The sequence below is a fragment of the Peromyscus maniculatus genome, chromosome 14 (assembly GCF_049852395.1).
Source record: "Peromyscus maniculatus bairdii isolate BWxNUB_F1_BW_parent chromosome 14, HU_Pman_BW_mat_3.1, whole genome shotgun sequence".
In the NCBI taxonomy this organism is placed as follows: Eukaryota; Metazoa; Chordata; class Mammalia; order Rodentia; family Cricetidae; genus Peromyscus; species Peromyscus maniculatus.
In genome coordinates this window covers 89,062,240-89,089,460 of record NC_134865.1, presented here as the reverse complement: position 1 = coordinate 89,089,460, position 27,221 = coordinate 89,062,240, and the positions used below count along the sequence as shown (strand labels likewise).

The following is a 27,221-nucleotide window of genomic DNA, read 5'->3' as shown; positions in this document are numbered from 1 at the left end:
GTTTATTGAGTGCCTATTTATATGGGAGACTTTGGTCACTGAGGGCTTCCTTGGGTAGACTCATATGCTAGTCAGAATCCAAACTTTCCCTAGGACCTGTGACTACCCACAGCCAGTGATGTGGAGGAGGGCCAGGGACTATGAAGATGCACACATCTAATCCCTACATCAGGGGTTGTATGTCTCACATGGCCACCTAGTATATCTTAAGCACATCGTAGGAAACTAAGTCCTTCTCCATTGGTGTGGCTTCAGGACTGCAGTGACACCCAACTGGAGTGAAGCCATCAAGGCTTGTAGCAATATTGTACCAGTGATACCAGTGACTGCTGTTAATGCTAAGCTGAGATACATAACTCTATGTTAATCAGCTTGTCTTCACCCACAGCCCACGTGTTCACAGACCATAGAATCCCATAGGTTTCCTCTACTAGAGCACAGCCATAATGCTGGTTTCCACGAGGGCTCCTGGGCCCGCAGCTGGCATTCTCAGGGCTCTACCATTGGATCAAAAGAAGGAGACTGGCTTTTGGGGATGGGACAGCTGCCAGGGGAACAAGGCACCAGTCTTCAATAGGGGGTCAGGTCAGCAGACAGAGATAGAGCAGAGCCAATGGGCTCAGCAGACCCTGATGGTGGGCAGAGTAAATCACAGCCAGGTGCCCCCACCTCCTCTCCCACTGCTAGGTCATGCAGGCTGGGTACGTACAGGTCAGCACAGCCAGGGAACGATTCTTGGATGCGTTCTCCTCTCTCTGGGCCACAAGCGAGGTGTTGGGCTCTGCTTGGTAGGCGCACAGTGCCTCCCACTCCTTCTCCAGCCGGTTCTTGTTCTTCAGATGGTCTTCCATGTAGGCCTGAAAAGGATGCACAGAGTCAGGGGCGTGGGATCTAGGATGGGCCCATGTCAGTCGGCAAGCGTGGAGTGCGGCAACAACTATTCCAGCTTTTGTTTTTGGCTCAAGATGTGTGTGATTTCTCTACCTGGGGACTGAGCATCAGCACTGAGACCGAAATTGTGAAGTACACTCGAGCAAGGGCAATCAATCTGCCAGAGGAGACAGGCAGATTCCTGTCAGGCCACGTTTATCCAGTCAGACAAAACTGGTGAGAAAAATGTGTCCAGCTTGGAGACAGGGCCTGCTCTAGGGCTGCAGTATTTACCTGGGATAGAAAGGACCAGACAGGACCCGGGGGCCAGGTCAGTGTGGTGGCTATGCTGAGGAGCAAGGAGAGCTGGTACAAGGAGGAACCCTGGAGGGGATTCCACGGACCTGACAGTGGGAGCCATGGGAGGCTTATGAGCAGGGGCAGCAGGGTGTGTGTGCGCTTAAAAACCTCCCTGACAAATCCAGGAAGGCAGACTCAAGCCAAATGAAGTTACAGGGAAAACAGTGATGTGTACTTAAAAAACAGGACTAACCCCAGGAACCTGGGGGATACCTGAGCAAGTGACCCCCTACATGGCAAGTCTTTCATTTTCTCCTTTTCCAAAGAGGACCATTGGTTCTTAAACCACTAATCTTTGAGGTTATCTACCTGAAAAACAGCAAGTGAGTTGCTTGAACACCACTTTGTATCCAGCCAAGGTCTTGCTGGAAAGCCTCTGGGTAGAGACTGAACCAGAATCATATCCTTAACCAGGCCCTCTGGTGAGGAGGCAGAATGCTCAGCTTCCCAAGGGCTCAGGGAGAGACAGACACCACCTCTGCTGACCCCAGGGGTTGAGAGTGCCACTCAGTGCACACAGGTTCCTTCTTAATGAGGAGCTATGGTGGTCTCAGATGGTGCTGTCAACCCGCCAGGCATAGACAGAACACACACTGGCCTGGGAGACACATGTACTGTCAGCATGCATACAAACATGTGGAAATGTGGGATCAGGCGGCCACCTGGGGTCAGTCCAGAGCTGGGGAACCCAGATCCACTGCTTGTGGGCCTTCCTCTCTCCCATGGGGGTCTACACAGAAGCTGTTTTTCTTAAGTTGGAACTTTGCTGGACCATTTAGACCTGGAGCTGCTAAGATCTGTGATGAAATCTGAACATCTCCAGCATTAACCAAACGTAAGCCAGAGGAAGCCGAGTTCCACCCTGAGGTGTTCCGGGCTTAGTTGTCCCAGCATTTGCCAGTGAGCACACGTTACGACTGCTGGTGGCTGAGGACATAAAGGCCTCTGACCATTCCCTGCCACCGAGACACTGTGTGGCCTCCATGGCTTACCAATCTACTCACTCCAGAAGTAGGGGACCTCCAGGAAGAGGTGCTGGGGGAACCAAACCCAGGTGATGAGTGACTTCTGCAGGATGCAGTGATCCCCTCCTCCAGAGCATTGTCGGTAGCTCAGATTGGTATAGCTCAGCTTTCCTTTCCTCCTCTCTTCTCTCTTCCCTTCCACTTTCTTTTCTTTCTCCCCACGCAAGTGCTCTACCGCTGAACTTCATCTTCAGCCCTGACCATGGGCTTTTGATCTGCTGTACGCCACATGCAGACACAGGTTTTCAAGTGTGTCTACACAAAAAGACACACACATATGTGCACACCCGCACACACATGGCCTCTTAGCATAAAGTAGCCAGCACCCAATAGCCAGCCAAGGGCTCACAGTCTTCCAACTACTTCTACCCATTGCTCCTGCCTACATCTCCCTCTTGCTGACACGCCAGTGTTGGAGGAGCCAGGGTGGTCCTCTCAGCCAGTCCTTACTGCTAACACACAGGACAGAATGAACCTCACTCAGCTGTTCCTTGAAGCTTTGACAGGAGTGTACCAGGATCCTTCTAGACATTAGCCGTGCCCTGCTGGGCCACCTCCCTATGGTCCTGTGCCTTGGAAGTCAGTGAACACCAAAAAAATCTCTAGGAGTCTTGGAGATCCTCTGGGCCTAGCCGCAGGTGCAGGGGCCTGGTAGGGGGGTACTGAGGCACTCTGCTTAGAAGGACCCATTGCAACCGTCTGCACCTTGAGACATTAGTAGAGACTCAACAGAGTACTCTACTAACCTGTCTATTCTCCTCACACCATGCTGGCCCTCCAGGCCCCCTAGCATGGAGCCAGAACCAATGAGCTGGAGCAGTGAACAAGTGGGCAAAGCTGGAAAGGCTCCACCTAGAGAACGGAGTCACAGCCACCTTCCTTGGAGACAATTGTGGTGGGATCTGGGGGGATGGCTCAGTCGGTAAAGAGTTTGCCATGCAAGCACAAAGGGCCTGAGTTTGATCCCAACATCCATGTAAAAAGCAGCATGGTGGTGTGACCCTACAGTCTTAGTGCTGAGAAGGTGGAGGCAGACAGATCCTGGGGACTTGCTGGCCATATTTAGTCCAGGAAAACTGGCAAGTTCCAGATTCAGTGAGACGCCTCGCCTCAAAATATAAGGTGGAAAGTGGTTGAAGAAGCCCAACATGGACCTCCAGTATCCACACTCACATGTACACACATGCATGCATACAACACACACAATGCATACATGAAAACTTATATGTAAATGTGTCCATGTGTGCAAATGCATGCACACAAACGAATAAACATAATCATTGAGGAACATAAAGGTATATTTTTGTACCCCAATTTTTTTCCTTAAAATGTATTGTTGTGTGTATTATGTGTGCCCGTGCATTCCTCAGCGTGTCTGTGGAGGTCGGAGGAGTCGGCTCTCTCCTTCCTCTGCGTGTTCTGGGGATTGAACTCAGGGCAGCAGGTTTGCACCGCAAGATCTCTGATCTGCTGAGCCGTCCTCCGGCCCTTCACACCAATTCTTTAAGGCAGGACGGCACGATCTTAGCACAGTGTAACACTTCAGTGTTGTGAAATCCTGGCGGCGTCACTGAGTCCAGTCCTGGTGTAGGGGGGAACTGAGCAGCAGGACCAGTTAGGTGTGCAGCCTCAGAGTCTGAAAGGCTTCCTTCGTACTAGAAGCAGGCAGTGATGGCTCTGGGCAGAGAGGCTGGACCTGGCTGTCCTTTAGAGAGCCCTTTCAGGGAAGCCATTATGAGCAGAGGCCCTTTCTGTGGCAGAAGAGTGGGTTCTGTGACAGGCCCTGGCAGGATCACCTTGGCTCTGGGTGCCATGTGTTGAAGTGTACCCTGTGAGCCCTGTTCATGTGAACCACAGCTTTTTACACAATCTGCTTCACCATTGGGTGCAGCAAGTTCTCTTTAGTGCAGCCTGAGCTCTGGGCATCAGCTTGAGTGGTGGGATGGAGGGAAGAAGCGGATCTTGACACTGCCATTTTGCTCCTGAGAATTAAGCCACTTATCAATTAACTTGATTATAATGAAACTGATCCAAGGTTTTCATTCTCCCAGCATGCCCTGCTCACCAGGCTGTGTCTGGTCCTGCACATCTCTATTTGATCAGCACGTCCTATTAATATTTATATGTAGCGTTGTTCATGAAATGAAAGTGATGATCACATCTCTCAGCCACATTCTAGGCTCTGGGATGGTTTAACCGTCGTGGTCACCTTGGCTGGATTTAGACTCAGCTAGGAGGAATACCTCTGGGTGTGCCTATGTGAAGGGCAGACCGATCCTGAGCATGGATGTCCCCGTCTGTGGATGGGGTCCCAGACTGGGGACAAGGAGGAAGTGAACTAAGTGCTGGCACTCCTCTCTCTGTGATCCTGGTCCTCTGAGATGTGTGCAGGCAGCCCCACACTCTGCCACTCCAGCCACCATGCCTCCTCCACCCCATGGACCACTTCCTCAAACCACCAGGCAAGGCAAACTCTTCTTCCTTCCGCCGCTTTCTGCCCATCGTTTTACTGCAGCGATTAATATGAAATCTTCCTAGTCTGTGGTTTGTGGTAAGAGTCTGTGGGGAGGCTCAGCCTTCCACATTTTAATCAGTAAAAGCAAAACCAAAAATTGCCACCCAAGTTCTGTCCTGTGGCCTGCTCTTACAGGAGGAGCAGTGAGACCAGAGTAGATTGGGCAGTACTCTCAGACCAGCTTGCTTCCGGCTGCCAGGCCAATGAACTTGCAATTTAACTGTATTCACACTTCCTCTGTAGAGGGCATTCAGCTGAGTCTTTTTAAATGGCCATTTAAACATTGTTATTTTATGTATAAGTGCAGGTGTGAGGACTGGATGGTGGGAGACATTTGGTTTTGACGTGTGTACATGTTCACACATGAGTGTGTATGGGTGTGGAAGCTTAGGGGGTCTATCTATGTCCAGTGTCTTCCTTAATTTCTGTCTACTTTATTTTTTAGGCAGTCTCTCCTCACTGAATCTGGAGCTAATTCAGCTGGACTGGCTGGCCAGTGAGTTCCAGGGGTCCTTCTCAGGCCAGCACAGGGATGACTGGTACATGCCACCATGCCTGGCTTTTCTGTCGGTGCTGGCGTTCACACTCAGGTGATGCTTGTGTGGCATGCAATCACCTGTAGAACGATCTTCCTAATCCTAGGGGTTTTGTTTTTAAATTGTGACTTCCTGGTTATATAAATAACACATAAAGAAAGGAAAAGAAAAGAAGACAGAATGAAGCAAAACACACAGATAACCAACTCCAAGGAAGATGCAAATTGTTGATAAGTTTTGCTCTTCCTGGTACCTGGGAGGGCTGGTTTTGTTTGTTTGTTTTGGTTGTTGTTGTTTGTTTTTGTTATCTTTAGTGCTGACTGTTGTAGTTTAGGCTTGGGACATTTGCAACATTAGAGAATTTTCCTTTTTAAAATGAAAAGATGCCCATACCAGGTTTGATCTTACATATGGGAGACCAGATCCTAGAGAAGTTAAACCGCTGACTGGGCATTTTCCCCAGTCCCCACAGCTGATGCCTTAGGGTCTGGGGACTCGCTGCTGACCTTGTCTTAGCAGTGGTGACAGCCTCCTCATGGACTTTGTGTCACACACCCACTCTTTCATTGCTTTTTCACAAATCAGTGTAAGTGTTCACCTGGTGGGGACACTTTCCAACACCTCGGTGTGTGAGTCTGAGTCTTGCAGGGCTTTCTATACAGTATGCCATTCCTTACAACAATCCTGTAAGATAGCTTTGTAAACAAAGCCAGTAAAAGCTTAACAGCAGCAACTTGGTAACAACGCAGAAACACTTAGTAACAACAACTCAAATCTCAGTAACCATAATGCTTGATTTCTTTCTTGGAGAAATATTACTTTTTCCTTAAAGGACACACATCCAGACTTTTTTTTTTTTTTTTGACACATTCAAGTTGGCAGCATATTTTTGTGCTTTGGGCTATTACTAAGCAGAATAGTGCTTACTTGAATATCATGGTACTGTGACAGTTGATTTGATATTAAGAAAGTGACTAGCAGGTGGGCAGCATGTCCACAGGGGATATACCAGACAAGAGTGTGATTTGCCTGGATGGAATGAGAAGGCTTGAGAGTCCATCACAGTACTCAGAAGGGCATGCATTTAAAATTCACCAGTGATTTAATTTTCTGTATAATGTTCTCAGACCACAAGCGACTGCAGGTAGCTGACACTTAAGAAACAAGAGAGGATCAGGGGTGTTGACGGTATTTAATCCATTTCTAAAATCACCAAGAGTGGGCTAGCATTGTCTGTTGATCAGCTTCCCCTTGGCTAGCTTGTTGATTTCCATCCCACAGGACTCCAGTTCCCACTGTCTTCCCTGTGATCAGCTGCCCTGCTTCTGCCGGAACAAATCCATCCAGAAATGGAGGTCCAGCTCAAAAACCAGCTCACCCTGTCCACACCACCCCATATGACCTTACTGTCTGTACTGGCTGGTTTATGTCAACTTGATACAAGCTAGAGTCGTCAGAGGAGGGAGCCTCAAAAGTAAGATCAGGCCATAGGCAAGCCTGTAGGACATTTTCTTAATTAGTAACTGATGGGGAAGGACCCAGCCCATTTTTGGTGGTGCCATCCCTGGGCTGGTGGTCCTGGGTTCTATAAGACAGAAAGCTGAGCAAGTCATGTGGAATAAGTAAGTAAGCAGCTCTCCTCCATGGCCTCTGCATCAGCTCTTTCCTCCAGGTTCCTGCCATGTTTGAGTTCCTGCCCTGACTTCCCTCAGTGATGGACTATGACCTGGAAGTATAAACTGAAATAAAAACCTTTTCCTCACAAGTTCCTTTGGTCACGGTGTTTCATCCCAGCAATAGTAACCCTAACCAGGACACTGCCTTGTGATCCTGGAAGTTATAATCACCTCCTATGACTGTGTCATCCTATGGTCTGGGATCTTCATGTACTGCGTTCTGAGTGCTACCATTATCGCCCCATGACTTTCATGTCCTATGATCTGAGACTTGCTGTTACCCCATGACCTTCTTGTCCTATGATCTGGAATCTTCCATCCTCCTATGACCTTCTGTCCTATGATCTGGGACCTATCATCATCCCATGACTCTATTGTCCTATGATCTAGGCTCTGCCCTCATCCCTATGACCCCCATCTCATGACTCCACCCAGACACCAGTCTACTTAAAGAATGCCTACTCCTGCCAACATACACCCCTTGCTCGCTTCTTTCCATACTCTCAGCTCTCACTCTTCATGAAACCAACCTTTTCTCAGGAAGATTGGCATTTCTGCCACTGTGGAAAGAGTGTTTGCTGGTCACCTGGGGTTCCTGTGGCCCTGTTACAGATTAAAATTCTGTATTGATGATGGATGCCCTCTGAATCCTCTGAAACGTGTGAGTATTTTGAAAAAAAATCAATACAAGTTATTTTTGAATGTTTCACTATAAATTTCCCTTCTGACTCCTCCATTCAGACAGTCCAGATGTTCACGGAACATCTGTGAACCTGTAGCTCTTGTCCCAGCATTCTCCCATAGCCCCAGCTGAAGGTCGGCCCTATAATCCAGAGAGTCTTCTTCTCTGATATGGTCTCCTCTTTTCAGAACCCCTCTCTCCTTCCCACTCCTGCTCTTGTTCCTGTGTCTCCTCCAGAGTCTCTCTTCCACTCTCGTCTTTTTTTAAATTCTAGATTCCATGTTTGAGAGAAAATGCGCAGTATCTTATTTTGCTTCACATGATGGTCTCCGGTTCCATCCTTTCCCCTATAAATGACACGATTTCATTCATCCTTTATGGTTGAATGAGAGACTGTTGGTCTTAGCCCACTCTGTGTTCAGATTCCAGGCGGGCATTGTTTCTTTATGGACCTTCTCACCCAAAGTACACCACGGCTATCCTCAATGCACATGGCAGGCACCTTCCTTTGTGTGTACTTATGACAGGTGCCCTTCCTTCTCTGTGCACACATAGGCACCCCAGGCATACCATGGGAGCCTTCCTCTGTGTACACTATGAGGGTGGGGGATCATTTGAGACCCAACAAACCCTGTGCTGAACTGGTTTCTGGAGGCCATCTTAAACCAGCCTTCACCAGTGTACCTAGCCCCAGGCTGGGTGCTCTGTCGGTGTCTCTGTGTAGATGTATCAGAAAGTACAGGGTAAGGGGAGAGGCAGATAGGCTGAGATGGAGTCAGCCCTGGAGGTATGACCCCACCATGACCTTAAGGAGCTGGTGCTTGCAATTCAGAGGTTTTGTCTGAGAAGCCTACCTGACTCTTAGGGGATGCTGGGCAGCACATCTTCATCTTTTAGTTATCTGCTGTGTTTTTGACAGAGATTTGGGGATCTGAAGGGCACACATCTAGAACCTAGTTCAGCATTTTCCTAATTTTGAGGTCTCCGAGACCACTGATTCAGTTTTTGAGGAGGGGTGGGGTGGTGTCCATCCTCTTGCATGTGGATACTTTCTGAGGGTGAACTTGAGGGTTTTTTCCCTTACAGTTAAATGTCATGTGGCTGCAGGCAACAAGTCAACCTTGGCAGTAGAACTGGGGCGTTTTACCTTACAGCAGGGAAGTTTCTGTCGCTCATAGTGGTGGACTGGAGCAGTAGCCAGGAGACCTTCAGAGGCCACACAAATCTAGACCCAGGCCGAAGAGTCCCTGGTGCTACTTCCTACATACGGCAGTGGCCTTGGCACCCCCGGAAACTCAGCAGAGCAACAGGATGGGGCTAAGGGGGTCAGCACGAGGCTGGCCCACTAAAGGTCACAGACGCTGGGTTATTTTGGTGACTCTCAGCCCTTACTGTGAGAGAAGCAGATACTCAGAAAAGATTTATTATTAGCATCAAGTAGAATAATGAAAATAAACTCATTCCTTGCAACACTCAAGGACAGAGGGGCATTCAGAAATGAGCCCGCTAGGACCCACCTGGTGCTATTTCACTAGTCAAGATACACAAAGCACATCGATGTCAGCCTTCAACAAGGCCTCTGGGATCACAGAGAGGGAACGCAGAGACGCTTCCCCACAAAGCATCATCCTCACAGTGACTCTGCAGAAAGCAAGCGTCTACCCACCTTGAGGGAGAGTGTTTTTAAAAGCTGAGTGTCGGAGGACCTGGTTTGGAGCAATTAGCACAGGGAAAGCTCGGCTTCCAGCCCCTCCTGTTGTTACTGGGAGCCCATTACTGCACAGTGCCCTTTAATTTACTGAGGCTACAGTCAAACCTTCTGTAGAAGAATAAGACCCATTTACATTTTCCTGTGACAAGACGGGGAGGTTTGAGCTTTGGCATCACAAGTGAGGCGAATGCTTTTGAAAACGAGGAGTAAGACTCATCTGTGGCATTTGGGGAAAACTGAGGACCTTTGTTTCTTTAAAAATCAACACTGTCACCTGTCTTCATTAGTACATCGAAGGGGAACATCCATGTCAAGTGTCTGAACTGCAAAAGTAAGACATTTGAAGTTCAGCAAAAACATAAACAGCTGCAGAGTAAAGCAGGTGCAGCCACTGGTCTCCGCCTGGCGCACACGGATGCAAAGACGGGCGGGGGGGGGGGCACGCATCTAAAGACTGCAGCCGGTACATCCTAAACACTGTTTGCTAATATAATGTGGCAGGCACATTACACATTCAAAATTAGGAATCCAAAATAGAAAACTCAATGAAGGACACAGTCAAGTGGTCAGAGGGGAAAGTTTCATTAGTTTTTAGCTTAGAAAATATGTGCTTGGAACAGGAGCCACAGGCCATAAAAACAAAAAGGCAGAGAGGCATCGGGATACTGATGAACTTCTTGCCAGTCTTGCTCCTGGAATACCTACCCTGCCATGTGCTACTTCTGACTTTTGACGAGATGGATTGTCTTGTAGTTTACTGGAACCTGTCCTTCTGTGGTTCCATCAGACAGGACACTTAAAAGTACAGATATGTACCCATTACAACATGCAGATCCCAGTGAGACCTAAGAGTGTGAGGGCATGTCCTTTCCAGCATCCTGAGAATAAAAATAGACACACTATTCTGAAACTCAGTTTCTGGATTCTCCATGCAGATCCTGAGAAGGAGGAATAGGAAAAAAAAAGAAAGAAAGAAAGAAAGAAATGTGGAGAGGAGTGGAAGGCCCTTGCAGTTTAGAGATTGCTTTCGTGGAATGTTTTTAAGAATGAGGCATTCTGGCCAGCAACCACAGTAAAATCCTAGTGACCTAGGGAGAGGCAGAGCTGACGGAGCTGGCCAGCAGAAGCCTCCTGCATGGCTGAGAGCTGGCTTCACTGATAAGCCTGAACTAGGATGATTTTCAAGTTTGTCTTCTGAACGCTTTGCTTCTCAAGCTGACCAGTCCTGACCAGGGACCTTGAAAAGCTGTTTTCAATGTGCTTTCTCAAGTGGCTAAGAAATGTACTTTCTGTCCTCTTATTGAAACCAATCAAACTGTGAGGATAAAAAAAAAAATCGTAAATCCTTAGTGCAGTAGAAATAGCTCAAAACCGAGAGCCATGCAGAGAAAGTCCCCAGCCAACACTCAGTTAAGGTGGGGGAAACAGGCTGCATGAGCAAGCAAAGGGGGTGGGGGGAGGGCAGAGCAGAAAGGGCAAGTCCAGTGTGCGGGGGTTGGAGGCCTCAGACATTGCTAAATTATCTGTTTCACTGAAAATCCTTTTCATGGATTGAGGTGTGGTGTGGCAGGCCTTGTCATCCTTGCAAGAGTTTAAGGCTGGGCTGGGCTACAGAGAGAGTTCAAAGCCAGTCTGGTCTATATAGGGAGATCCTGACTCATCCATCCCCCAAGTCCTTTCTGTAATGGAAAATGCATGAACTAAGAACTCCCTGGCCGCAAATGATGCTCAAGAGAATGATGTGCTTCCTCCCAAGTATCATGGGGAGTTGCTTCGGGGTGGGTCTGTTCCTTGCTTCAAAGGGGAACAGCCACATTTCACTTGCTTTGAAAGATAAAAGAAGAAAGGCTAACTCTGCAGAGTGGTGGGTTACGACACAAACCCTGGCTAAATCTTGATTGCACAGAACTCGGTCTATTGGAAAATGAACTATCAATAATACATTGCCATTATTCCATAATGTTGACTTGTGGTATTCCCAATCTAGATTGAAGTTGAGAATTACAAGTTCCACTGATAAAACAGTTCTCGATGGGCAGATGGCCTGAAGGGCTGATGTAGACTTTGGGTCATCTTCATTACTTGTATTTGAGATGCTAGAAATGGAGCCTGGGGCTGTGTGCACACTAGACCAGCACCTTAGCTTGAGCCACACCCCAGCCCAACACACAGAGATCACCAGAGCTCTGAAAGATACCGCCAGTGTCCAAAGACACAAGGAGCCTATAGGTTTTCAGCTTCCATTGGACTTTATGGTGTAGATTTATAGAAAAACAAAACCACAGTTCTGTAGACTCAAAGCTAAAGTCAAGACAGAGAGCATCAATGAACACATTCTTCCCCAGATGTATTCTGATTAATAAACCTACAGAATTAATGGACTTTGTCCTTACCCCCTACTCACAGCAAGTAGGGGAAGCCTTGCTCCTTCATACAGCTGGGTCTGTTTTATTCTGGGGTTTTTCAGCTTGGTGTAACATATGGTGTGGCACAGGACGAGGTCAGAGGTCTTGGTGTGAGGACTACGGGACATGGTGAGGATGACAATCCTTGCACGTTTATACTGCCAGGCTGTTGTTCTCAGAGGCACTCAAAGAATTCTAAACGAACACTTTGATGCATCTCATTATCTTATTTAACATCTTAAGAATTAAGGTTATATGAACATTGGCACAATACAATGATGAATAGAAATGGAAAATAATTAAAGGTATTATACCACTTCTTCCTGGTGTGCAAAACTATTAATATTTACAGTCAGGGCAAGGTGGTTTGTCTGGCAGGCTGGGTCTGAAGCCCTGGAGCTGCATCCGGTTAAAGCCGTTATTCTGACTCTCTCTGCCCTCCTGTTACAGGCTGGGAGCTAGTTTGATCAGCCTGTCCCATGAGTTTGAGAACTGCAGGTCCTGGGGCCCATCTACCAGGGTATCAAGGCTCAGCTCTGAGGGGTAGACTCCCTGGGCTGTAGAGTCCCCAGAACACAAATGAACATAATTAACAAGATGACTTCTGGTGACTGCCAAGGGACAAAGGCCCACACTCAAAGATGTGAGGGCTGAGTTGGGGCAGGAACTAAGTCTGTGCTTTTGGAGGGGCTCTGAGTTAAACAGGAAGGGTCTAGAAATGAGAAGTTTGGGGTGCTGCGGGGGTGGGACCTCAAAGCTCCCAGTCTGAGGTGAGAGTGGATCTGGAACCTTCCAGAGAGGAGTTGGCGGAAGGAAGAGGGGGACAGAGCGAAGCTGCCATCCTGGTCATTCAGAAGCTTGGCTATGGCAAGGAGCCAGGTGTTTATTTTAAGAGCAAGGGGAAGCCACTGGAGCATCTGCGGTAACAGGCATCCGGTGACAGTGCTTCTCAAAGGTCACTCTGCACAGGGCAGACTGGTTACATAAGCAGGAGCTCCGCGGCCTCGGTATCCCTGCGCAGCGGCTGAGGTCTTCCTGACAACAGGAGACAGTGACGGAGAGATGGGCGTGTGCGCCATGTACCCCGGTGCAGAACAGACTAGGTGATCAGAGTCCCCTTAACCACCCATTCTGTGCTTCCTTACCTTCCCCATTTCCTTAAGTTTCTGCAAGCATTGGGTTACAAAATGCTTGAGTTATTTAAACTCAGTCTCAGCAAGAAATAATTCTTACAATTTGATCTAACAAAGCCGCAGTGGAATGAGGTCAAAAGTCTGAGAAAAAAAAAAAAAATCAGAAAAATTCCACCAGTGACCTTGATGTTTCCAAAACCCTTTAGGCTTTTGTTACAGAGACCAACATTTGGACATTTAGTTAATACCTCTATCTAGCTGCAAGCAACCTCACCGAAGGTAAGTAAACTCCAAGTAGCACCGAAAATTAACAGCCAGTAACTTAATCCAGGGGTTGGTATTCAAAGACAGCCTGGGTAACACGGAGCATTGGATATGCCTTTCAGCAGAGGTGTTCTTGGAACACAAAGGCTTAGCTCCAGCATACACATCACAACCCATGATGTGCCACGACAGTCACAATCCCAGCAAGTGGACTAACCCTGGTATGTGGGGACACGGCACTGCCCCTCAGACCATCTGGGTCCCAACACTGCCAGAGGACACGGAAGACTTTACGAAAGATGGGAGGTCGAGAGGTTCCACCGGTAAGATACATTCAGACTGAAATGAAGATGGTAACGGACTTGGGGAAAAGAGGAATTTTTAAGAAATGAAAACATCACACGAGCATGTCATACAGTGGCACCTATTCTCCCCCCTGGACACGTAAGTGTGAGGTGACCTAGGACTTCATAAAGAACCTAGCAGAGCTCCAGGTCTGTCAGCTCACCATCTATCGGGTAAATCCAGCATGTGTGGATTTGCCTGGGAGACTGGCCACACCAGGCCCCCCGAGCTTCAGAAAGCTCAGCACCCCCTTTCTCTGTCACCTACAGGGCCCCACCCACACTGGTACAGCTGTGGTCCTTAGTCAATACCACTGATCCAACAGACACAGAATAAAATGTTTAGGCCTCCCGATAAGCCAAGTCTCCTTCATGCCCGGCACAGGACCTGGCACTTCCTGGTGACTGATAAATACTTGCTGGAATAACAAAGGGACAGGCTCCTCTGGGTCCCCGGAGCAGGAGAGAGCGCCATGGTTTCTGCTTCAGTGTGGTCAAAGGCTAGTCACCTGGGTCAGGAACCTGTCTGAAGTCCTGCCCGGTCCACTGTGGAGACAGGTGGGAGAAGTCTGCAGAGTGCCCCGTGCTGTGGGTCCAGACAATAGCTTTCCACTGGTATTTACTGTTTATTCTCTACGAGCCAATGAGCCACGAGAGGGGGATGAAGGCAGATATCCGTGATATTAAACAATGAAATGTTCATTTCTTTTAAAATATTCTCACATCTGTTAATTTTTTTTTTCAGCCTCAGCCTTTTTCTCTGGCTGGCTTAGAGACTCACCCTAGCCAGGGTATGTGGGAATATTGCATAATCCATTCCCAGAATGCATGAGCAGATCTGTACCCCATAAAATATTCATTCACTCTCAAAAATATTTGCACCCTGCTGTCAAATGTAGACAAATTCACACAGAGTACCAGAAAATGGCCATTTTAATGGGGGAATGCTTTCCCCGAGTCTCTCTTCGCACTAAAATATATTCTCCAAAATTATTTTCATAAGAAAGATTAACAATTTCAACATTAACTGCTAATCCCTTTTCATTTAAAACTCTGCTGATAAAATTCTTTGCTTGTCATTCAAATGTAAGTAATAATTATAGATTGCAGGCCTCCGTCTCGGGCCTCATTAATGATAAATTGTATGGAAGTGTGAAGCCAAAGTCAGCTTTGATACATCTCAAAACTCAATTTCCACGGCTTCCCTTAGCTATGTACAATTAATTACACAGTTAATAAGGGAAATACGTTAATGAAAGGAGCATTATTTACCCAGACCGCCTGCCTTTACCAAATATCTTTTGTATGCTTCTCTCCGCGTAATTTTGGTATACTGTTTAAAAGGGGGAAAAAACAATACAATTGACAGAGTGGAGGCTTTTAATGCCTGTCTGCAGTTACTATGATTAAAAAAAAATTAAAGGAATTTTAATCCAATTTTATATTTCTACTGACTTCTGCTTTTTGAAAGTCCAGAAATAGCCCTTTGTCGAATAAATAATTACCACTAAGCTACTGTACTGTACCAAAGATATAGTTATCTCGACAAATTGAAAACTCGGAAAATTTTAAAAGAAATTACGTGGAAGACAAAGAGAAAAATCTCAGTCATTCTGAGCAGACTGACAACCCCTTCCTTTGAGACCTCTCTTAGAATGATCAAATCTGCTCATTCTGTTTGGATAATCAAAGTTTGACCACAGATGGCCACACAGACACCAATACCAGCCTTTACAGAGAAGGATGCCACCTTCCCCGGCTTTGGAAAAGTCTAAAATCAGAAGAGAACTACAAAAGGCAAGCTGGATAAAGCTGGGTTTGTTTGCTCTTTATAACACATGGGGAAGTATGAAAAGGTTCATTGCAAATCTTTGTTTTACAGCATATTTATATTAACACAGACCAGTGAAGATTCTTTATTAAATAAGTAGCCCTTTGATTCCAGTCTTCACCGTATCCCTTTGAGATAAACAATGTCCTTTAAGGTATGGAATCTTTTAAAATTCTATTAGTAAACCAACACTGTGTTCCAAAGAGCTAAAGGTGTGTGTGTGTGTGTGTGTGTGTGTGTGTGTGTGTGTGTTACCGTTTCCACAGCAAACAATATCAACTTCACCCTAAATGCTTGGGCCCCGTGGAATACAGCCGTGGTGCCTGTCGCCCACATCCACCCTGACATTTGGAGAGCCAGGCAGTGCTGGTGCCTTTAAGAGCCTCCTCCAGGACCCCTGCTGTGGAATATTTCTGTATGCAGAGTTACAGCAGATTCATTTGTTTAAACCAGCCCTCCACCCACCTCACCCCAACTGGATGGTCTCCTACAAAATTCAAACAGCTGCTTCCAAGTCCCAAAGACAGGAGCTGAGGGTCTCAAAGACCCAACGCCTTCCCAATACCCAACCCAGCCCAAGAAGGCCCAGCGGACACATTCCTGCTCGGGCGGAATGACGACAGCGGTTAGAGCAGGGAAACCTTTGGGAGGAGGGAAGAGGGGGATGGTTGCTTAGCAACGCACAGCAGCCTCGCGGTTACAAAGCAGCGGGGCTTTTCTTAGCAGCAGCCTTTTATATTCTGTGCCAGTGATGTAGTCATTACGATTTTCTGATGAAGTTTTTAGGGAGAATAAAGAATTCCAGCAAGTGCCGCGAGGTTACCTAGGACAGTGATACGGGCAGGGGCTTTGTTGCCCCAGCAGTTAGGACACTGGACCCTCTAACACATTAGAGAATATTTGCAGAGATTTTGAACCTGTCTACTGCAAGCACGGTGCTTTGATTTTTATCTCTCTAAAGCGAACAGGCTGTATGCTCGTGAGACTATAACACAGGGCCAAAGAAACTGACCCTGTACCGGTAAGACACCACACAAGATCCAACCCCATGTGCTTGAGTCTTCATCCGCCAGAGGACAGGAGCTCAGGGGTGTAGCTGTCTCCTCAGCATCCCCAGACCGTCCTAGAAAAGCAAGAGGGCTAACACGTCGTCGGTGAGGTGAAGGCAGAAGTTAGGGTGCGAGCTAGGAGGGGCTCCCTCATCTCATCCAGTCATTCCGGACAAGGTCACTGAATGGGGGCAAATAGACCATCGGACAGCATGGATTTTCACATTTTAGGGTGAAAATTAGAGCGAAGACCGTCACATATTCTTAATCCCTTCTAAGCTCGATGCCAGTCCTACTGTGGGGTGCCCGAGTCACATGACATATATTTACCAGGCTTGACAGGTGAAGCAGGAGTGAACTGCCAATGGCTTCCTGCTTATGCCACCTGGAATATCCCCAGGCCAGGGCTATGTGCAGCTGGGATTTCCCTCTGTGCTCACCTGCTGCCCAGGCTGCTGTTCCTCCTCCTCCTCCCCTCTCCTCCTCTTCTTCTTAAATACAGAGTCTTCTATGCAGCCCTGGCTGACCTGGACTTCCCTGTGTAGACCAGGCTGGCTTCCAACTCACACAGATCATTGTGCCTATGTCTCCTCACCTGGCCCTGCCTGGCTTCCGTGAGGACAGCCGCTGTAAGGTGGCTGTCTGTGAACATAGAGCGTGAGTGTGGTTTTTAGATGCAGTTGTCAATGCGATGCCAGAGTCCCCGCAGAACTGCATTCTCACTGCATCCCATGTTTAATCTGCACAGAGTGTTTCTGGTAGCATGAAAAACAAGAGATCCTCAAGCGTCTTCCTCTACGAGACATCTTAACACCCTAAAGGCACTGGACAATGGCAACCACCTATTTACAAAACTAAGTTCCATGTCCAGGGATACAAAATGAAGAGGAAATCCATGCAGAGACAAGTCCTCTGAAGACGCCCAAATCCCAGGGAGAGAGGCAGAGCAAAGCAATTTCCTCCATCTAAAACTCGGGTCTATAGAGTTAAAAACAAAACAAAACAAAACAAAAAATATCCTCAGGAGACAGGAAGGGGACCTGCAACTCCATATAAACCAGAACCCTTGAGGCCTGCCTGCTCTGTGAAGGGGTGCACAGCACGTCTGTTCCTATGGAGACTGACAGTGCTGAGACATTTGAACCATGAGCCTCATCTACGATTAAAGCTCAAATCAACTACACATGGGCCATTTGGGACCCCGAAGTAAGCAACCAGTGAGAAAACGGCCCTGGTTTCATGACAGTCTGTGGTGTTTGACAAACACACTCTCTAAACCCCACAAAGCAGAAGGCCACACAAAATCCTGAGATCTAGGCCCACTGCCCTGAGGAGCTAAGAGTCTGGACACAGCAAGACAACAGTTGCCCCAGGCACAGAAGCAAACCAGCCAGAGAGGAGAGCTAGATTTCGGGAGCTTAAGAAGAGCAGTCACAGAGTGTGTTTGCTTGCCACCTTCGGAAGTATGGAAAGGAGGAACCACCAACACTGGAGAACACATCGGGCAGCTGTGAAAATGAAGTGAACAGAGCAACTGCAAGCGAAAACATACTCTCTGAAATTGCAGACACAGTGGGTGGGTGAGAGAGCAGACACAGCTGAAGGGGGGACTTGCATACTAGAAGACAGAGTTGGGGAAGTTCCTGTGAACACAAGGCAAGGATAAAAAGTGAAGACAGGAGAAAGGCTTAAGAGATGGGAACAAAAGTGCCCAATAGACTTCTAACAGAGGAGAGTATGACAGAGTCAATTTTGAAGTGTAAATGGTGGGATGTAGATATTAGCTCAGTGGCAGAGCACTTGTTTAGCATGCCTAGGATCCCGGATTCAATTGCCACCACAGAAAAACAAATTGTAAGCTGTTTGTAAGTTCTCAGAATCAACAGAAGACAAGAATTCTCAGATTCAGGGATTACAGTAAGTCTGGAGAGAAAAAAAATCAAAAGTTCTAATAAACTGCCCTAAGTTATTACCCTTATACCCATAGATTATACCAACCTCTCAACCCTCATCCTAGAGGCTTCCTTTTGCAGTAGATGGCAACTAACAGAGACCCATGAATAGTCAACAAATGAAGAATAAGAGGCCGTGATTGGAGGGGTAGATTTTATCGTAACACATTATATGCATGTATAAAAATTCAAATGAATCAGTAAGTTCTATCCTAAGACAGGGCAAAAGGAAATCTCCAAATAGGAAGTAGTGATGAGAATCAAAGTGGACATAAGATGAGCCACCAGAGCAGCTGCAGGTCACGGCACAGCCCTGGTGACAGAGGGGGACAGGGGAAGGATGACAGGAAAACAGCCAGAAGAGGATCCTTGCCCAGTATGAGGATTAAGGGCATTTTAGATAAAGACTAGGGCTCGGTCCTACTCAGTGATTGATATATTTTAGAAAAGAAGGACATCCCACCCAGAATGAAGAAAGAAGTACATAGGAAAACCAAAGGGAGAGCAATGATGTTGTGTAGGGTTGATCTGAACAAGCACTGTCCACAAAAATTAGCAGTGAAAGTGGATAGCCTAAAAACTCAAGGAAGGTGCCAAGTTCCAGGCCACAGGAACATGACGAGTCCATGTGCCAGGCTTGAGAAGAGGACGGAGACATTCACTCCACTTGGTAGATTCGCTACGGCTGATCATCACTGGGGTAGCTACTAAAATACAACTGTTGTCCTGGTTAGGGGTAAAGGAAGGAACAGAGAAATCAATCGCTTCAGAAGGAGGAAGGGGAGGATGCCCGAACCAAGCAATAAACGAATGACATGTGAGGGTGTGCAGAACATAAAATAGGGCGGGACGCACCCCCCCCACACACACACACACCAAAGCTGGAACTAATTGGTCCTGTTAGAAGAGCTTACTTAATTATAGGGTGATGATCATCTTTTTCTGTGACACGTGTCTTTCAGAGGCTGTACTTAGGGATGGAGAGTCACCGCAACGCGGGGCATGCTGGGGGAGTGCTCATGTGCTTCCCAGTTACCCTGTGAGCATTCTCTAGGTCCTGCTTCATAGATGGGAAACACGGCGACCACGGTGTTTAATGTCACCCTACGACATGGTGGCTCTGGCTCTGGGCCATCATCTTCTCTGTGCTGTCCTCTCTTGCACCAGGAGAGGACATCACCCGTGGACTGTGGCCAGGGTCCTCTCCATCTCTGGATGCTGTCTCTTAATGCTCTTGACTTCTGGCAAATAGATAGGATATCTGAGGAAGGGAGTGTTGACCTTTTGGTTCAATGAACCACAGTAATTCATGTGGATGGGTTCATAACCCATATATTGCCACTCAGTGGCTTGTTTATTCTACAAATCTTCTAATTGCAAATAGCCCTGAGGGTCCTGGTGAGGCTGAGTCATCCCTAGGGTCTCTTCCTTGTCTCTCAGGGTTGCTGCTCAGGAACAAAGACCTGTGTCGACATCCACAAAAGTCCCATGAAGGACAAGGTCTTCTAGTAAAGCTCACAGTTTAGCATTTGGCTCTATCTCACACTTTAGCTACTCGAGAGTAAGCTTCCCAAGAGCAAGATACCTGTTACCTTTATTCAGAGCCATGCTGAGCACACAAAGGTAGGCAGACTGTGGCCAGTTGTGCTCACCCATGGTGTTTGTGGAGCTGTACAATTCATTGGGACTTTAATATTCATACTTTATATGAATCATATTACCTTTATTCTATGTACGTGAACAGCCAGGTGAGGCCATTGGAATAGTACAGCTGTCTTTCCACTCAGCCGAGTGTGCCATAGGTGTGGGGGGCACTAAGTGGGTCCAGTGTATACCGCCGGGCTTGGCTCACCCTGCCAGGTCTGCCTTGGATGGCCCAGTCAGTTGTAGGCATCTCTGTCACCAGAACTCAGAAAACACTGGGTGAGTGACACTTTTGAGTCCTGAGACACTTTTCAGACACTGGCTTCCCAGCTTCCCCTTGTGGATGTCATTCATGAGGCTACCAGTCCCAGTCTTAGTGTTGATTTTTCAGCTTCACTCAGTGAATACTAATTGGATGTTTATTTCTTCTGTTTTACTCACTTCATCCATTACAGTGTTTATAAAGACTGGAAACAGTCAAAAAGAAAATAATTTCTAAAACAAATATGGGCTCAAGGGCAGAGGTACCAGATCCAAGTATCACTCCAGGTACCCGTCATGACCCATCCCAGGAGACTGCATTCTTCTTGCTAACATGTCTCCCACAGATTCTTTGTGTGCCACCCACCATAAGGAGACAAAATTCTACCTCAGCAAGCATCTGACATGAAATGCTCATAAGCCACAGCCACCTCAGGACCACTGGGGTCTGGTTGAGATTGGGCCATAGACATTTTTCCTTAAGCAGCTAGAGCCAAGACAGAAAAGATGATGCCAGAGGGCAGAGAGGCAGAGTGCCAGCGGCTCTAACATTTTATGTAGCCAATCAGATGTTCAGATGTGTTTTTAATAATAAAAAGAATCTCTCCTTTACCGACCAATACCACAAGATACAAAATAAAGAAGAGCTCAATAATACTCCCAAACAATATTACACCCACGCCATCCATGAAGAGCTGGCATCACAGCCCAGCCATGAGAGGCCAGGAGGTTACCCTTTGGTGGGGTCCAAAGGTATTCTCTCTCACAGAAGCAGGAGGCCTGCATCCTTCCACCCCCAAGGTGGCCCTTGGGAAGTGTGGGTGGTAGTACAGGATGGCTTTGCTAATGGGGCCCCTGCTGCTGTGAGGCCTGCATAATAGCCTGCAGCATCCTGCACACACACAACTTGAGCTTGGTCAGAAGCAAATTAGCTCCCTGAACTACCTCAGGACCTTTAATGAATCCTGTGGACCCTCCTGTCCTGGGGAGTCAGCACCAGAACTATATGGGATGCGTGGCTTGGCTCTTCTTTGGAAAGCAGTGGGACCCAGACTCTTCATAGCACATCCTGCAGCCAGAGGACCTCCTGTCACCATAACCTGTGGTAGGTGACAGGTGAAAGAGGGCTTAGGACATGCTCAGCCTTGCCTACGGTGTTGGGAAGAAACAGAATCCCACAAAAGCTGTGAGTGGAGGAGCAGCTTCTCATTTGCTGCAGGCTGGCAGACCACGCTGGCTTTGAGTTGGCTCTGTCTTCGCAAATTCAAATGTTAGATCCCTACACCCCAGTTAGCTGTGACCTCATGGGAAGACGGAGCCCTTCAAAAGGAGATTAATTTAAAAGGACACCCAAAGGTCACCTGGCTGGACACCATGGATGCACCCACTTGCATGGAGGAAAGGCCATGTGAGGACATATCAAGGCTCAGCCTCCCACACACATTCCAGAATGCTCACTGATACCTGGGGAATAGGTGTCATGTACCTAAGCAGCCCTGCCCTGACTCAATATAATGCCACAGGTCTTGCACATAGGAGGTATGTGTGCCTGAGACACCTGAATGCTCATTTCCCTATGTAGTGGCTTGTGACATGATTCTGACCAGACTTTTTTGTTGTTGTTGTTTTTTGTTTTGTCCTGAAACTTTTCCCTAGTGAATTGATCCCTGCCTCTTCTGGGGTGGTAGCATTGGCTGTCACATGCAGGTGAGTAACTAAACACTGAGAACGAGACAGGAACAAACAAACTGAGTATTAATAAATATCTGTTTTCTCCTGGCCCTGTGGCTGGGGTGGTACAGGTGTGGGTTTGAAGGCTTGCTCTTATGTAGAGGCTGCCTGAGTGCCCTCCTTCCAGAGGAAGGGGGTGGGGCTCATGACACATTGGCCACAGGCACACAGTATGGGCTTATATGTGTTTCAGTGACTAAAGGTCCTGCTACTGGTTCTTAGTCCACCTTCAGCACTCAGGGGTCATGAGTAGGAAGGAGCAGAGTGTTGTCTGTCAGTGACAATGGTTTGAAGCCAACAGGGTCAGGCTGAAGGAAGACTCCGTACTCTGTACCTGGACCTACATCTCATGCTTAGCTCCATACCCTGAGCTGGGCCCTGTACCCTGAGCCTAGTCTTGCACCTTGAGCCTAGTTCCACACTGAGCCTGAGCCAATATCCCATTCCAGCCCCATATCCTGAGCCTACACCGTGTTCCAAGATTACTTTTGGGGACCTATCCTGTTCTAGCCTCTGGTCATCTCCAGCATGGGCACAGGGTATCTGCACCTCTAGGCCTTTGACCTCTCTATCATACATCCATGAGCAGAGGGCATGGCCCTATGGCTCTCAACAGACCCCTTTGCTCTGGCAACACTCAGGAGCTGTTGTCTGTTCACTGTAATGAGAAGCTGCCTGTCCAGTGCTGAAACTTTCTGTGCTTTGCGATTTTACATAAAAATTCTGATGTTTACTGTGTTCATCTGTGAAATGGGCCCAGCCTTGGCTCCTACTGGGTGGGTTTCTAGGGTCAGTACTATACAAAGGCTCCAAGGAGCTGGCCATTGTTCAGATTAAGGGGACCCAGGCCTCTGTACTCGAGCGCAGAGTGTTCTTAAAATGCCTGCATTCAGGGTGCTTTCCTTCATTCAGCCCTGCGGATCCAACGGAGATGAACAGACCCACTTTGTCCTGCACACGCTCTTCCCTGGAGGCTCCCAGACAGTGACACTAAACAAGCAAGCAATCGAGTGACGTTTTCTGATGACTGCCCCCCAATGTAGCGCTTGGTCCCTCTGCACACGCATTCTCCACTCCCACTTCCCTGCTATAATGCTCGGCTGACTCGACTCACAAGTCATTAGTGAACCTTAGGATGCAGCAGGATCCTCAGCTCCTCACGCGGCCAGCCACGTGGGAACATCTCTCTGCAGAAGGCAGGCGTGATATGGGAATGGATCTTCTGGCAAGTCAACTCAAGCCCACATCTCTCTCTCTAGCAAGGGCTTCTCAGGAAGGTAGGTCCCCACACTCTTACAGTATGGGGCTTTATGACAGTCCTTAAAAGTCACGTTAGTGGCTGCCCTTGTTCTGCAAGGATTTTTTTTTTTCCAGAGCTCTGAACTCACTTGAACATCCCACATTGTGAATATTTCTTTAGAAGAGCACGAGATGTGCTGGTGACGGTTTCCCAGTGCACTGGCCGCGGGGCTTGTGTGTTCCAACATGGCACCCCCTCCTCTGCCGCTTACCCCACTTCTTACCAGGCAGCCCGTCTCTGTGAGCGGTCTGGGGGCCAGGACCATTAACCTGAGCACCTCAAAACTAACTTGGATTCTTTCTTTGTTTCTTTCTTTCCTTTCCATTCCTTCCTTCCCTTCCCTTCCCTTCCCTTTCCTTCCTTCCTTCCTTCCTTCCTTCCTTCCTTCCTTCCTTCCTTCCTTCCTCCCTCCCTCCCTCCCTCCCTCCCTCCCTCCCTCCCTCCCTCCCTCCTCTCTCTCTCTCTCTCTCTCTCTCTCTCTCTCTCTCTCTCTCTCTCTTCCTCCTTTCTGCCCTCCCTTCCTTCCTTCCCTTTTTAATTTTGCTTTCTTAAGGCAGAGTCTTGCTGTACAGCCCAGGTTGGTTTCAAACTTACAATTCTCCTGCCTCAGTCTGTGACTACCAGGATTCTGCCACCACCTAACTTTGTGTGAGCGTGGTGCAAGTGCAGGAGGCTCATACAGCTGTGCAGTGTCAGGTGTCTGTCAGGAAGTCGTCAGGTGTCTCATCTGTCCCTCTCTGCGCTGCTCTTCTAAGACAAGGAGCCTGGAGGCCATGAAGCTCCCGCATCCTCCTGCCTCCCCCAGCCATCCTCCTGCCTCCCCCAGGCATCCTCCTGCCTCCTCTACGTGCTGGGGTTACAGGCGTGCTCACACCATGCCTGGCTTCTTTATGTTGGGGCTGGGATCTGAACTCAGGACCTCATGCCTGTGCAGCGAACACTCTAACCCACTGAGCCAGCTGTACAGCCCTCAAAGTTGGAATCCTAAAAAAAGGATCAGTGTTTATAATTATAAAGAGTTACAGGGTTCATTGCTATCTATATCTATCTATCATCTGTCTGTCTGTCTGTTTCTAAAGACTCTTGATCATATTCACACCAATTACCCTCTCTTATTCTCCTTCTCTTCCACTAGACTTGTATTCTTCCCAATTAGTTCTTCTACATGCATACTTGTGTCTTTTCAAAAATCTAGGTTCTGCATATGAGAAGCGTGGTTTTTGTCTTTCTGAGTGTGACTTGCTTTTCACGGCTATCTCCACTTCCTACAGATAGCATGATTCCTCTTTACAGCTGATTAAAACTCTACCCTGCATTTGTATCACATTTTTTTAAAACCATTCGCCTGTTGATGTGCATGTAGGCTGGCTCTGTAACTTGACTGTTCTGAACAGTGCAGTAATAAACATGGATGTGCAGGTGTCTCTTTGCATGCTGAGGTAGATTCCTTTGGATATATTCCCAAGACTGTAGCTCTACTCTATGGTAGTTCTACTTTTAAAACACTTGTTTTTAAAAAAATAAATATTAATATTAATTTATTTATTTAAGACATGGGTATCACTGTGTAGCCCTGGAACCCTCTATATAGACCAGGATGCCTGAAATTCAGAGATCCCACTGCCTCTGCCTCTGCCTCTTGAGTGCTAGGATTAAAGGTACGCACTACCATGCCCAGCAGCAACTTGCAACTTTGTTACATTGTTATTTACTTATTTAGTGTGGATTGTAGTATGGGTGCATACATGCTTCAGCGGCCCTGTGGAGGTCAGAGGGTGACTGACGGCAGAGGTTCGTCTCACCTTCTATGTGGGTCACAGGGATTGTACTTGGGTTGCCACGCTTGATGGTAGGTACCTTTACCCACTGAGTCATCTCACCAGCCCCAAGAAACTTTGAATTTTTAAAAGTCGCTTTCTTCTGCATGAGAGAGAGCACACACAGGGTGCTCATCTTTCTGTGTCTGGCTTATTTCACGCTGTGTGATGTCTTCTGGTTCCACCCATTCACCGTGGCTGGAGATCCACTGGGTGTCAATGTCATGCTTTCTCTGAGGCTGAGGCTGCACTGAGGCTGGTGACCAAAGGTTAGAGGAGGATGGATGGGGGGAGAATGGATTTGATCAACATGTGCTGTGTGAAATATCATGCTAAACCCCATGCATATGTACAATTAACATATTGACCAAAATAAAATATGTTAGAGGGCACCTTCAAAGAAAATAAAGGCAGAAGAACAATAATAGCAGAAACAGAGCATGGCCTTGGGTGACAAGCTTTGTGGCTTTACTGTGACTGTAGGTAGGTGGTATCTCCAGGTACATCATGGGTGTGTCTCATAGGTCTGTCCCACTTTACACTCACAGGGACTGGGGGCAGGGTGCTGCTTTCTAGCCCATCATACAGATGATAAGACAGAGGTGGTGGATGTGACATTAGATTCAGAACCAGCAGACAGCAAGTGAGGCAGGTTCTGCAGCGTACCAGAATTCATATCCCTGCTCTCGTCAGGACCCTGTGCCCCCTGCACCCAGGAGAGCCCTGACAACGTGCCCAGCCCATCTATCTGTGCCTTGAGGGCTCCATACATAAGTACCCAGCCTTTCTGTACTACCTCTGATCCCTGCTGTACCTGCAAAGCCGGGGTAATAGAGGTCTGCCCTGTGGTTGGTGCTTGACTCTTCTGCTAGTGACCATCACTAGGGCTGGTCCACTGGGGGTGGCACAGCCTAGTAATGTCTCAGCCTGTTACCTAGTGGAAGCCTTCTCCTTCCATGTGAGTCTCCCTGATACCTAAGTCCTTGACCTTCAAAGGGACAGTGATTCCAAGCGGTCTTGTAGCTATAGTCTAGCAGAAAGTTACAAAGCATGGAGTGTCTGAGGCCAACCTGGATGGGAGGAGCCATGGGGGACAGTGGTCATGCTTGCTGAATCACCACTGTGTACCCCAGCATCACAGGGGAAATATCCAGTCAGTGATGTGTCCTCGTGGTCAGTTTGGGGTCAGCATGGCTTTATGCGATATACCCATTGCCGGTCTGGAGTTGAAACTTTTTTCTTCCCCCCCCCTTCAGTCTTAAAAACAAAAAACAAAAAACAAAAAAAAACAACTATTATTTATTTTTATGTGTGTGTGTGTTTCTCCTGTATATATGGCTGTGCCACATGTGTGCAGTGCCCATGGAGGCCAGAAGAGGGTGTCAGATTTCCAGAACTGGAGTTTACAGATGATTGTGAGCTGTGGTGTAGGTGCTGGGAATTGAACTCAGATCCTCTGGAAGCAAGGTCTCTCAATCTTTTTCTTCAGTCTTTATGCTCAGACATCACATTTGTCCCCGTGCTCCAGTGGAGCAACGCTGTGACTGAACACCCAGTGTCCTGGATTTATCTGATGACCCACTCATCCTCGCTGTGTATTTTAGCATGTTCGTCTTGCCAGCAGGCCAATTAGCAAGCACTTTCCCACTGAGGGTCGGGGTGACTGATCATTGCAATTACCTTCCCTGTAGCTTTAATGAGCCAAGGTCAGTTGCAAAGGGCTGACATGTGTGGCTCCACAGTCTGTGCAGAGGGGCTGCACAGGGCTGGGGCATGACCTCGACCCAGGGTCGCTGGAAACATGCTGTCTTGGCCTCAACCCTAGGTCAGTCCCATTCTGCTAAAACTTGAGGGGAGTTTCACAGCCTGTGTACTAAATGGGCGAGATCTGAAGAAAGAGCCTAGGGTTCTGGGCTTCTCAGGTTCTGTACCAGAGAAATTCCGAGGCAAGATGCTGTGTGACATGACCCCACCTGAAAAGGGAATCAGGACTACTGGGTGCAGAGAAAACAGAGGTCTAAGACATGGCCCGGCCCTTCATGAATGCAGTGATTAGGTCATCCTGCCTCCTGGCCTGAAGCCTGAGAGAAAGTGTTGAGTCACATCTCCTGCCAC

At 47.8% G+C, this 27,221-nt stretch overlaps 1 protein-coding gene across 1 annotated transcript in view; it reads right to left on the bottom strand.

Annotated features, from left to right (window-relative positions):
* Positions 1-27,221, bottom strand: part of Ptprn2 (protein tyrosine phosphatase receptor type N2) — a 723,788-nt gene that overhangs the window by 67,874 nt on the left and 628,693 nt on the right. The window contains exon 15 of the mRNA XM_006988296.4: positions 710-857. Within this exon, the coding sequence (XP_006988358.1) occupies positions 710-857 (148 nt within the window). The remainder of the gene's footprint in view (positions 1-709; positions 858-27,221) is intronic.